This window comes from Prinia subflava, chromosome 13, assembly GCF_021018805.1.
Source record: "Prinia subflava isolate CZ2003 ecotype Zambia chromosome 13, Cam_Psub_1.2, whole genome shotgun sequence".
Taxonomy (NCBI): Eukaryota; Metazoa; Chordata; class Aves; order Passeriformes; family Cisticolidae; genus Prinia; species Prinia subflava.
This window is the reverse complement of record NC_086259.1, coordinates 4132290-4145132: the sequence shown is the minus strand read 5'-3', so window position 1 is coordinate 4145132 and position 12843 is coordinate 4132290. Positions and strand designations below refer to the sequence as shown.

Below are 12843 nucleotides of genomic sequence, written 5' to 3'. Positions count from 1 at the left end.
AGCTAGGAATAGGGACTTGTAGGGAGGATGTAGCAACTTATGAATTTCAATTAAGGGGGGGTGTGCAGAACATACAGCATTGTGCAGAACATACAATATAGGACCCACCAGCCTTTCATCTTTTTCACATATCTAAATCCTTCCTACTTGGTAAACCACCCATATATCTTTCAACTTCTCTCTGCCTCAAAACCTTCTTTCCTATATCCTTCTTTCAGCACCCTCTCCTTTTTCCTTAAGTCTCTCTCTTTAAATCCTCTCCCTCGTCTGTCCTTCTTTTCCTTGTCACAGTCCTTCACAGCACCTGCTTGTTCCTGCTTACACTGTCCCAACTTTCTTTGTGGAGTCCAACTGAGGTTTAACATACTGAAATGGGGAAATTCCAACCATCCACACCACCACATCTCCCCCTTTTCTTTTATTTTTGACCCTGTGAGTCCTATCTCAGATATCCGAATTGAGGGGGGTCCACCAGGTGTTCAGAACGTGGGTATGATTCTGCAAACCACTGCTGTTGAGTAGGCCATTGTTCTCGAGGAAGGCTGCGCACTTCTTCTACGGTGATTTCAAGCTGTTCAGCCTGCTCGTCCTCATCAACGAAGCTTTCCTCCTCTTCCTTGAACGCTTCTGGGCCTACTTCAACGGCTACTCGGTGGACTTCAGCTTTGGGTGGTGATGTGGAGGAAGAAATCAAATTCTGCAACATCTTTTTCATTAGTCCAAGGCTGGCAATAGCAACAAAAAGCACAAAAACAATTAACAGAACAGTTTTAAGAATCGATCCCGTCCAACCCGAGATCCCCCATCCCTTGAACAAATTACTGAGCCAGTCCCCGTATTCTTGCTTGATGTCTCCTATCATGTTTTCCATTTGTTTGAGTGCCTCGCGAGTCCCCTTGGCCCTAGATGTCAAATTAAAGCAGCAGAGCCCCTCAAACTCCTCACACGAGTGACCGTGGAGGAGCAGGAGGTAATCGATGGCTGCACGATTCTGGAGGGTTGCCTGCCTCGTAATTTCCTCATCTTTCAGGAGGTTTGATAGGGCCCTAGAAGTCAAACGGGATTGCTTAGCTACCCAACATTCCAAATGGCCTAATTCTCCAAGGGTCTTAGCAATGGCGACCCACGGCGCAAATACTGTGATTGCGATGCCTTTAGATCTGCTCCAATGGATAATTTCCTCATCGCAATCGTCTGCCAATTTTTTGAGAGAGTAGTCTTCTCTCTTCTTTCTAGAGTGTGCCAATAGATGTGCACCATTTGTAGAATTTTGTGTAACCCAATCCAAAATTTGTGATTTGTTGGGTGAAAACAATCCGAGGGTCCCAAAGGTGCACGGGCCTCCGGAGAGGTGAGAGGGGATACCTGCCCATGCGTGGTCTCCGCAAATCAAGAATGTTCCCCTGGGAAGCTGGCGGGGATGGGCAAAGACTTGGGCTGATTTTTGAGGAGGGATTGGAGGATAACTAAAGGACACAGCGTTGCACCAATGAGTATTAAAATGGGCTTTGGAGGAGACAAAATGACGGTGGTGACGCTGGACGTGGTCGTTGCGGATATGAAAACAAGATTCGGCTCTGGCGGAACCTAGAAGCTCCAGCTCCTGAGGCTCGTTTTCTAACTTTGGAAGACTTTTAATATAATTGTACCACGCGACGATGTAATGGGCATGCTTTAGGTTATGCTCCATTTTAGCAGCTTCTTGTCTAAGTTTTTGAGCATAACCTAGAAGCATCTTGGGCATCTCACGATCTTTAAATGGGATCCCCACGAGGCAGGATGCCATGGGATTCGCGGCACTCGCTTGGTTGAGACATATGTGGTCTTGGCCCAGTGATTTGGCCAAGACAGTCCAGACGTTCTGTTGCGGCTGGGGGACGAGCCACGCCTGGGCGATGGTCAGGAGACTGGCGAAGAGGACGGCTGAACTGATGGCAGTCTTGGCGCTCATGGTTGGACGGATCTAAACAGAAACTCAGAAAAACAAATTGTTACAAAGTGGGAAATCACTGGAAAAGGGGTCCTCCCAGCCTTCTGACTTCTCCTCCTCCCCTGAGTCACTGGACTCACGCCTTCTGCGGCGTAAAGCCGCAGAGGCGACTTGGGGCTTTCCGTTTTCCCGGACTTTAGTTTTTTTCTCAATATACGGTTTAACCCATCTGGAGGGTATCCACTTCGGCCCGGCATCAGTAGAGACGCAGGCGTACCCGCGCCCCCACGTCAAAAGCGTCAGTGGGCCCTCCACTTTCCCCGTTTCGGGAAACCTTACGGTTACCGGCGGATGCTGCTCACTCAGGTCCCAGTCGCGGTTGCTATTAAAATGCCGCACAACTGGCGGATCTGGCTTTTCATAAGAACAATTTAGGAAGTTTAACACATAAAGTGCCCTTGCCAATCTAATTGGTGGAGTCTCAACCTTCAGGACTGGTCTTTGCTGTTGAAGGACCCGTTTGACGTTCTGATGGGTCCTTTCAACAATGGCCTGACCCGTGGGGGAGTGAGGGATGCCCGTTTTATGCTCAACTCCCCATTGCTGCAGGAAATCTGCAAGCTCCCTGGAAGTATACGCAGGGCCATTATCTGTTTTAATTTCCTTGGGGATGCCCATGAAAGAGAAGGCCTGAATGAGGTGTTGGATGACGTGGGAGGCCTTCTCCCCTGCGTGTGCGGAGGCATAGACTACACCTGAGAAGGTATCAACGGACACATGCACGTACCGGAGTCTCCCGAACGCCGCCACATGGGTGACGTCGGTCTGCCAGATTTCACAACTTCCCAGCCCTCTGGGATTGACTCCGGCGTGCATGGTCGGCACGGAGTGGGATTGACACGATGGGCACGAAGCCACAATCGCCCTGGCCTGTTGCCGGGTGATACGAAATCGGCGGACCAGGGCTGGTGCATTCTGATGGAACAAAGCATGGCTGAGCTGTGCCTGTTGAAATATGTCAGGCAGTGGGGTCTTTGTCACAGGAGCAGCGAGAGCATCTGCTCTCCTGTTGCCCTCTGCAACAAACCCTGGCAAATCGGTGTGCGACCTTGTGTGCATCACGTAGAAGGGGTGCTCTCGGTGGGACACAAGCTTTATAAGTTTCGAGAGCTGCGCATAAAGCGCGTCGTTGGAAACCTGCTGTAATACTGCCTGATCAGCTCTGGACACTACCCCTGTAACATAGGCAGAGTCGGTAACTATGTTTAGCGGTCCGGGAAATCTCTCTAATGCCCTGACGACTGCGGCCAACTCAGCGACTTGAGGCGAACCCTCAACGATTTCAACATCACTGTCCCACTGCTGAGTTTCGGGATCCTCCCAGGTCATCACTGACCTGTGAGAAGCCCCGGACGCGTCTGTAAAAACGGTCAAGGCCTGGAGTGGTTTTGCACTTCGGACACTCCTCAATGCCAATTCAAAATTTCCATCCAGATTGAACAATTTGTGGGCCGGCCGATGAATTGAAATTTGGCCCGTAAAAGAGTCCAGAGCGAATTGTAGAGCTTCATTATTTTGAAGCAGAGTTTCCAACATGGGTTTGGTGATCTGGCCCGAGGATAATTTGATGGGGAGATGGATGCACTCAAAGTCACAACCGGCCAACTCGCAAAGGCGCGTACGTGCCTTGCGGATCAGCTCAGCCATGATTTCTTGTGGCCTCGTAAGTCTCTTGGGCCGGTGGTGGCTAAGAAAGACCCACTCTATGATCAGCAGTGGATCTCTCCCCCCGTGGCCCTTGGTGTCATGCTGTGTGGTGTTCGAATCCCACTGAAAAATGACCCCAAAAAGATGCGGGAGCTTACCCAGCACCACGAACCGAAAGGGTAAGCCGGGGTCACATCTGTGCGCCTGGCGTGATGACAACGCCTGTTGTACCTTCTCCAGTGCTTTCCTTGCCTCCGCGGTGAGCGCCCTGGGAGAGCTAAGCTCATCTCCCCCCTTCAATAAATCGAAGAGGGGTGCTAGATCCTCCGTGGAGAGACCCAGCCAGGGCCTCACCCAATTCAACTCTCCGCAGAGTCGATGGACATCCGCAAGGGTCCGGACTGATGTCCGGATAGCCAATTTTTGGGGAACAATGGTCCGCCGTCCGATTTCCAGCCCCAGGTATTTCCAGGGTGGCATCCGCTGAATTTTCTCTGCTTGCAGCTCAAACCCTGCAGCAACTAACAAATCTGTTACGCGTGTGAGGACTCTATCTAGTTCGCTTGTTGTTGGGGCGCAAATGAGGATATCATCCATGTAATGGTGGATGATAACCTCCTCCGCGGCTGCGCGCACAGGACGCAGCAAGGAAGAGACGTACAGCTGGCACATCACCGGGGAGTTCTTCATACCTTGGGGAAGAACCCTCCAGTGATACCTCTTCCTTGGGGCCGCTCGGTTGATGGTAGGCACCGAGAAGGCAAAACGCGGTGCGTCATCCGGATGTAGGGGAATTTGGAAGAAGCAATCCTTCAGATCAATAACTGCCAGATTCCAATTTCGGGGCAGCATGGCAGGGGATGGCATTCCTGGTTGGAGGGATCCCATGTCCTCTATAACGTTATTAATTTGGCGAAGGTCGTGAAGGAGGCGCCAGCGCCTTCCGTCACTCTTTCGAATGACGAAGACGGGCGAGTTCCAGGGGGAATTCGTTTCCACGATATTACCCTTCTGTAACTGCTCCTCCACGAGCTCCTCGAGCGCCTTTAATTTCTCCTTGGATAGCGGCCACTGGTCAACCCACACTGGATTATCCGTTTTCCAATTCAGTTTGAGGATTGGGCGCTCCTCAGTGACCGCTAGGCAAAAAACCTGAGGGGGGTCTGGGATACTAATTGTGACCCCCCATTGGGACATGAGCTCCCTACCAAGCAGGGGCCGTTCATATTTGCAAACGAAAGGGCGCGTATATGCCAATTGCCCTTTCGGCCCCGTGAATTTCACCATGCGCGCTGATCTCTTAGCCGATTGAAAACCCCCTACTCCGGAGATATTCGCCGGCGCGTCCTCCAAGGCCCAATGTGACGGCCACTCCCGGGTGGGAATGATCGTGACATCTGCTCCTGTGTCGAAAAGAAGACCTTTATTAACGGACTCATCCCCAATGGACATCGTACATTGTATTATAGGTTTTTCTTCTGTGATCCGATGCACTGCGTTGACTGAAAGTGGCCTTTCCTCAGGGTAAACCTGATACTGATCTGGCCTGGTGTGTGGAATTGCCTGGGCCACTATTTGTCCCTTTGGGTGGAAAGCTGGGGGATGAGTGGAACGCAGCCAGACATTGAGGAACCTGGGGTCACCTTTATAGGTCCCCGGGTATACCTCAATGTCTTGCGGAGTGTATTTACAGTCCCCAACAACAATGAACTTACCTTTCCTTTGAAAAGGCCAGTCCAGAAGGTCTTCGCAATCCACGCGAACTGGGTACCAGCTGGTATCTCTGAGGTGTGCACTGTGAGTGAGCCTCAACCTGTAAGGTTTACAAAATGGTGTTAACGTCAAGTCCGGGAAAGTTCCCTCCTGGGAAGGGTGAAGGAAATGCCAGTCCGAGATAGTTGTCTTGGTCCAGTGACCCCCAAAGGCGTTGACTGCCTTCTCTTCTGCACTGCCCACCCTGTTGGGGTCATCATGCCGGGTGGGCCCGCACTCCCCCCCTAGTTTTTTGAATTGTGTTCGGAGTCCTCCTGCTGCGGCCGAGGCTTTGCCAGCAAGTTATGCGGGCATTGGCTCACAAAATGCCCTTTTTCATGGCAGAGGTAGCACTCGACCCGTGCTCTGGCTGGGTTCGACGCTGCCGGCTTGCGGGCCTGTGGGCGACGAGGAGTCGCATCTTCCGCAGCATGCACCTGCCGAGTTCCCTGCTTGCTTGCGGTGGTCATATGTTGAAGCAGGAAAGGGACCTTTTGCTGGCAAACTTGCAGCATCACCTGTAGAGTCCGTGGGGGTTCTGGAGGGAGACTTAAAATCGCTTGTTTGCACACATTATTAGCATTAGCAAAAACAATCTCCTCCAAAATTCTCTTACGGGCGAGCCCGTCCGTTACTTGTATTTCTAAAGCCCTAGTCATCTTGTCCACGAAATCTACAAATGATTCTGTGTCCCCTTGCCTAATCTGGGTGAACGGCGGCAGGGGTGCACGAGGCTGCATCGTGAAAAAGGCTTTGCAGGCCAGGTCTCGCACCCTAGGCAAAACTGCTGGTGGAATGAGCAGTGCCTGAATTTGAGGGGACTCGAAGGAACCTTCTCCTCCCAGCAATTCAACAGTAAGGGGATTACCTCCCTCATCAATTGCTGGGAGTGGCAGGTGCGGCAGCTCTTCCCGCAGGGCTTGCCTAAATGCAGCAAGCCATAATTCAAATTCAGCCGGTGTCATCAGGCAAGAAAATAATTGCTTTAAGTCTGCAGGAAGGGTTGTCGCAGCTGCTAGGTCTGCCTGAAGGAGGCCGCGGAAGTACGGGCTCTCTCTCCCAAACTCTTTGTGCGCCTTACATAAATCTCGAATTATACTTTGTGAAAATGGCTGCCAATTCGGTTTTGGTTCGCTACTCCCGCGAGCCCTTCGGTAGGTGACAGGCGCAGCTGAGAGATGTACTTCCTGGTTTCCATCGCTGTTGTCTTCCGGTTCCTTACCGTGGGAACCGGAAGAGGCAGCGTGGGAACTATCATTCCAAGATGGCCTCCTTCCGGGGTGGGGAGAAGTGCCTGGCTCCGCCCCTAGGGCGGGCCAGGGGGCAGGAGTGGGAGGAGTGTCAGCGTGGGAAAAGGGAGGAACCAAAGGCGGGGTTTGGGCGGCCACAAAGGGAGGAGACATCGGGTATGTGGGAGGAGCCATGGGTGGAGCAAGGGAGGGAACAGAGGGGGCGGGTGTGGGAGGGACCAAGGGGTAAAATGGGTTGGGCAGATAAAAGGGGTTGGGCGGGTATGAAGGGGTTGGGTCAAGGAAGGGATTGGATTTCGGGGGAGGGGGACGCGGGGGAGGGGTAGGAGAACGGCGCGAACGGGCGCCATCTTGTGGCTCCTGTGACGCAGCAAGATTAAATCTAACTTTTGGTCGATAACGTGGGGAGACAGGGGAAGGGCTGCGTCCCCGGGCCGCTTGTCCAGGGCGACCCGAGGATTCCTCAGCAGTCCGGACAAGACTGCTGAGGCTGGGGGACCGGGAGTTCTGGTGAGAGCCTGGGCTGGCAGACCTAGGGTCTGCGGCTCTCCTCAGAATTCCCTTCCGAGGAACACGGGGATTGGGAGAAGGGGAACGGGAAACTGGGGCGGGCGGTCGCGTTGGCTTTTCATGCAGGGGAGAGCTGTTAGCGATCGTTTTAAATTTGACAATCAAAAACATAAAATCTTGGGGACATTTATCCGAATTGGCCGCCTTTTTTTCGATCGCCTCCCAATAACGGGGGTTCCTCACAAGCTCTCCAGACGTGTTACTGAACTGCATGGAAAGCCACCGCACCAGCCTTTTTAACGAACCGCGGGAGAACTGAACCTTGTTCTCCTCCAAAACTCTAACAAGAACATAATAAACTCCTTTCTGGGTGGTCGAAAGCGAGGCACCCATCTCGCCGGTGTTGAAAAACCACCCTCACCCAAGACCGGACCAACTAAATCTCAAACAGAAAACCGTAACTGCCGCAACTTAAAAACCGGGCAACCCTGCACTCGCTAAAGCCACTGATCCTCCCGGCGCGCGGCACACGCAACGTCCCCAAAAACCCGACTCTCCCCCAGCTCCGAGCCTCCCTCGAGAGCTGGCAGGAGCACTCGAACGAAACAAACCCGAACGAAAAGAACTGAAAACCGCCTGGGCACGACCAAACCGGGAGCGAGAACAAAAGCGTTAACCCCCCGGTCCTGCGCAGACTTCTCCTCGGAGCCCTCCCCCGTGGCTTGGAGAGGGGGTCCTGATCGCGTGCCCCCGACGGAGGGTACTTACCTGCGGTCTTGGGGAACCCTCAGCGCACAGAAGACTTCGCCGGGAGTGCTGCCGACGAAGCTGCCTCCTGGATCTGCGAGGAGCGCTCCTCCGAAGAGGCTGCTCGACTCGCAGCGGTGGGACTGCCCTGGATCTGAAACTCTTCGGTGCTCGCGCCTGGTGCAAGTACCGCCAATCCTTACGGGGACCACAAAGAGGGAAGACAAGAGCCTCCACGGAGACTCAAGGCTTCTCCTCAGGGTCCCATCTGGGGTGCCAGCCACTTGTCGCGGTGCCGCTACTAAAGCCCCTTGGCTTCGCCCCGAGCCAGCCCAGGCACCGGAGCAAGCGGAATCCGAGCTGCCCCTCAGCGGAACGAAGGGGTCAGCCCTGTGGGTTCTTGGCCCTGGGAGAGGCTTGAACGGCAGTAGGATAACTGAAGCGACGCGCTAAGAGCGAGAAAGGAGGATCCAGCCAGCCAGACAGAGGAACCACAACTTTAATCCAACAGAGCACTGTCCAGACCGAAGTGGAACCAGGCTGAACTGGATACCGAACAAAGAAATGCACCAGCTTATATGCTTTCGGGGTAGGGGAGGAGAAATGGGAGTTCCTCTTTGCGGCAACCAATGGAAACTTGACACTTGGGAGATAAGGGGAAGGGTTGCAAGCCTTGAACCAATTAGGGGATAGGGGAGGGATAACACAGTGGCGGGAAGAGGGGAAAAGGTAACATGTGACCAAGGGGAGCTAGGAATAGGGACTTGTAGGGAGGATGTAGCAACTTATGAATTTCAATTAAGGGGGGGTGTGCAGAACATACAGCATTGTGCAGAACATACAATATAGGACCCACCAGCCTTTCATCTTTTTCACATATCTAAATCCTTCCTACTTGGTAAACCACCCATATATCTTTCAACTTCTCTCTGCCTCAAAACCTTCTTTCCTATATCCTTCTTTCAGCACCCTCTCCTTTTTCCTTAAGTCTCTCTCTTTAAATCCTCTCCCTCGTCTGTCCTTCTTTTCCTTGTCACAGTCCTTCACAGCACCTGCTTGTTCCTGCTTACACTGTCCCAACTTTCTTTGTGGAGTCCAACTGAGGTTTAACATACTGAAATGGGGAAATTCCAACCATCCACACCACCACAACTATTCATTTTGGTAACTTTCCCAGCTCTGAGCCAGTACCTGGTTTTGAAGCACTTATGAAACTTTTCACACAGTGTGAATGGAAGTTCCATGCACAGCACTTGGTCCCTGTTCAGTTTTACTTACAGATCCATCAAAGAAAGACTTCATGACAAAGCTACTGCAATAACAGCTTAAAATTTTGAGAATGTTGAGGTTTTATTAACTTCTTTTTAAACCCCAAGTATTTAATTTGTTCAAGTATCTTAACCCAAGTTACCTCCTATCATCAAATTAGATTTCTGGGTCATCTTTGGTCCTGTTACTTCATGACTAGGGAAGAACTCATCTCCCTGTGCCAGGCACTGGGGAGGCACCTCAAGATCCTTGAGGGTTCTTCCAGTGCAGAATATTCTGTAATCCTGAGTGTTGTGTCCAGCTCTGGGCCCTCACAGAGAGGGACACGGAGGGGCTGGGGGTGTCCAGGGCAGGGAACGGGGCTGGGGAAGGGAACGGAGCCCAGCAGGGGCTGAGGGAGCTGGGAAGGGGCTCAGCCTGGAGAAAAGGAGGCTCAGGGGGACCTTGTGGCTCTGCACAGCTCCTGACAGGAGGGGACAGCCGGGGGGTCGGGCTGTGCTCCCAGGGAACAGGGACAGGAGGAGAGGGAACGGCCTCAGGCTGGGCCAGGGGAGGCTCAGCTTGGGCAGCAGCAGGAATTTGTGCATGGAAAGGGAGCTCAGGCCTTGGCAGGGGCTGCCCAGGGAGGTTTGGAGTGCCCATCCCTGGAAGTGTCCCAGGAAGGGCTGGAGGTGGCCCTGAGTGCTCTGGGCTGGGGACAAGGTGGGCACAGCTGGGACTCCATGGGCTGGGAGGGCTTTTCTAACCCCACTAGTTCTATGAGTCTATGATTCCATGAAGTGATGATTCAAAATAGATTTTAACTCTAAATCTATCGTATGCAAATTACAAAGGTCAACATTTATGTGAAAGAAGATTATTCTTTAAGATTAAAATATTCATATGTAAAGACAGCATTACATGAACTGCCCTTGGGGTTTAACATCTTTAGTGAAAACTTAAACCAGACCTCTCTATTAAGACAGGATTATTGGTTCAAATATCCTTTTCCTTGAAGATAATTCAAAAGTCTTTAAAGACACGTTACTGCATATGTAAATACAAACACCTTGATGTTAACATGTACAGATATATTCTGATTATCATTATTGACAGGCGAATGGATGAGAAAAAAATTCAGCTTTTATAGGCTGACTTCTTCCCTCTAATACCTGGCCTTTCTGGCTGAGATGCCAGACTCATGATCACACTGCTTAATTCTGTTTCAGTTAAAGATGAAGCAGAGTTCTGAGAAAAGCTGTGCCTCCAATGAGGCCTGGCCTTGCACACACCTAGTAAAAATGATATTTCTGTGTTTGAAGTTTCTCAAAAGGCAGAACTTTGCCTTGGAAATGCAACTCTCAGTCAGTGACTTTGTTGGCAGAAGGTGAAATAAAATGCAGCTTGTGCTGCACTTAATGTAATAAAACTGCACAATACAAACCTGATGTGCATAATAGATTATGTTACATATATCAAATTACACATGCACAGGTAAATTTTTTAAAAGGGTGACCTTCTGTAATTTCTTATGCAGTCTTAAGCTGTGTTAAAAATACATTTAACATTTGAAATTCTGATGGTTACATTTATAAAGCTGCTGACTCATAATATCTGAAAATGTAATAGCAAGTAGGATCTTAACTTGATGCATGATTTACTGAACCTTTATGATTTACATGAATTATTAATCCTTTGCTACTTAGATGAACCGGTACAAAATTTCTCAGAGATTTGAGAAATTAATATTACTTATATTTAGCCTCTTGTTGTCCTTCTTAATTCAATCCTTGTGTTTCACCAAAACTTCTCAAAGCTTTTCTATTATTCTGAATATCCTTGGCAGGGAGGAAGGGGACAAAATAATAAAGGCATCATTGAGTTTGTTTTGCAGATGGATGGACTATAATCGACTTTAATAAGGATTAACTATCCCAAACTCTGTAAAGCACAGCTCCATGACCCTTGCTCAGCTTCGAAATGTAGGACTGCTGCTGAACCAGCCCAAAGAGAACACATAAAATAAAGAGTTGGGAGATTTTTAGAGCAGTTAGGGACAAATAACAAAAACTTTCGAGTTGGTAGTAGTTAAGAGAAAAACACAGACATGAAGAGACACAAAATGAGTTGGAAAGTGGCAGTTCAAAAAGATCAAGGAGCCTCACACTCCAGCAAGCAGCACAGGCTGTCACCTTTCCATCTGAGTGGTGACTCCCTGCCCAGCACGGTCACTCCATCAAGGAGGTGAGACAAGGCTTGGCCTGTGTTAGTTCCAGCCACTTGCTTTCTGTATTAGCAAATAAATAGCTCTTCTCTATGCAATCAAAATCTTATCTTCTATTCATTATGGCCATTACTCACTATTCCTTGGCTATTTTTTCCCCAAGCTAACAAAATCAAACTGATAATTCTTGGAGTTCCTGCCATGACATTAACAGCACCTGGTGCTTTGTTATTCCCAAGGGTTCCCACTGCCTCCCGAACTTCATCACGTTCTAGTTCTTCACAAGGAGCTCAGTTGTCTAGAAAATAGCTCCCTACTTATGTCACCACTAAGACTCACTACACAACCACCTCAAACATTCTATAATTATGTTCTTGGTAACTATTTTGGATCCTCAGCTCATTTACTCTGCGTACACCCCCCAGCTCTCCCTCGCCTGTTCCCCAAGGATTCAATCTCATCATCAATTACCACCCCAGTATTTTATACTCCTCTCAAAGAGAAGCTTTACTAACACCATTTACACTTGTGATGTATACTTATCTAGTATAGAAATCAAACAGGAGGTCACTGTACTAAAGGCCCTTAGATTTCTGCATAAGATTACTAGCTTAGATTCTGTTTTATGCATCTGTCCCTTGTTCAAAACAGAGCAGCAATTTACTGATAGTCCAGTGAAACAACAGCAGAATTGGTACCCAAAGAAACCCTCATCACTTGAGGAAAGCATGATGTGCAATAAAAAAGGGGTAGGGGATTTTTTTGAGGGTTTTTTTATGACTTAGGAATGTGGGGTATTTATTTGTTGTTGTGTTTGTTTGTTTAAAGGGGGTCCAATAATCTCTAGGGGAGCATGGCTGGAGAAAGCTCTGAGCAACCTGGTCCAGGGGAAGGTCTCCCTGCCCATGGCAGGGGGTGGAATAAGAGGGTCTTTAAGGTCCCTTCCAACCCGACCATTCTATGATTCTTTGTAAAATTCCGTTCTAAAATGAAAATGTGCATATGTAATCTTTTCAAAGAGAAAGAATGTGGAAGAACACACAAATTCATGTGTATAGCTTATACAGAAACTATACTGCTGTCACACAATCCAAAGAGCAGCAAAGATGCTCTGGCCACATCCATTTTATACCTTCTGAACATTTTTTTTCCTGCAAGGACATTATGCATTCCCTGGCCATTTGTGTCACAGGGGTCTGCAGCAGCAATTTAACACCCTGTTAATTCTGAATTTTCTTGCTAAGTACTTCTACCTCATTTACTTTAGCCTGACTTTGATGAAAGATTTCTTCACAATACTCAGTTCTAATGCCATAAGAATGCTCCATTTCACAAGGGCTCCAGGAACATTCATGCTCCACTACATTTCTACCGAGTACCCCCAAGGCAGCATCAATGCTGTCTGAGACTTGTAAAGGCCTTCCCACTTCAGAAAAAAGCTCAAGCATGGGCAAATATAAAGATGAATATCCCTG

The 12843-nt window shown here is 49.6% G+C and overlaps 1 protein-coding gene across 1 annotated transcript; it reads right to left on the bottom strand.

The window, feature by feature from the left end:
- Positions 1-388: 388 nt before the first annotated feature.
- LOC134557697 (uncharacterized) lies at positions 389-5489 on the bottom strand. Its single transcript, XM_063410894.1, has 2 exons — positions 5353-5489; positions 389-1963 (listed from the first exon to the last, which is right to left on the bottom strand). Exon 2 carries the CDS (start codon positions 1949-1951, stop codon positions 440-442), a length of 1512 nt encoding a protein of 503 aa, XP_063266964.1. The 5' UTR covers positions 1952-1963; positions 5353-5489; the 3' UTR covers positions 389-439.
- Between the last annotated feature and the right edge of the window lie 7354 nt (positions 5490-12843).

Excerpts from the sequence above, each read along its gene's own strand:
- LOC134557697 (XM_063410894.1), bottom strand. The coding sequence starts at position 1,951 with ATGAGCGCCAAGACTGCCATCAGTTCAGCCGTCCTCTTCGCCAGTCTC.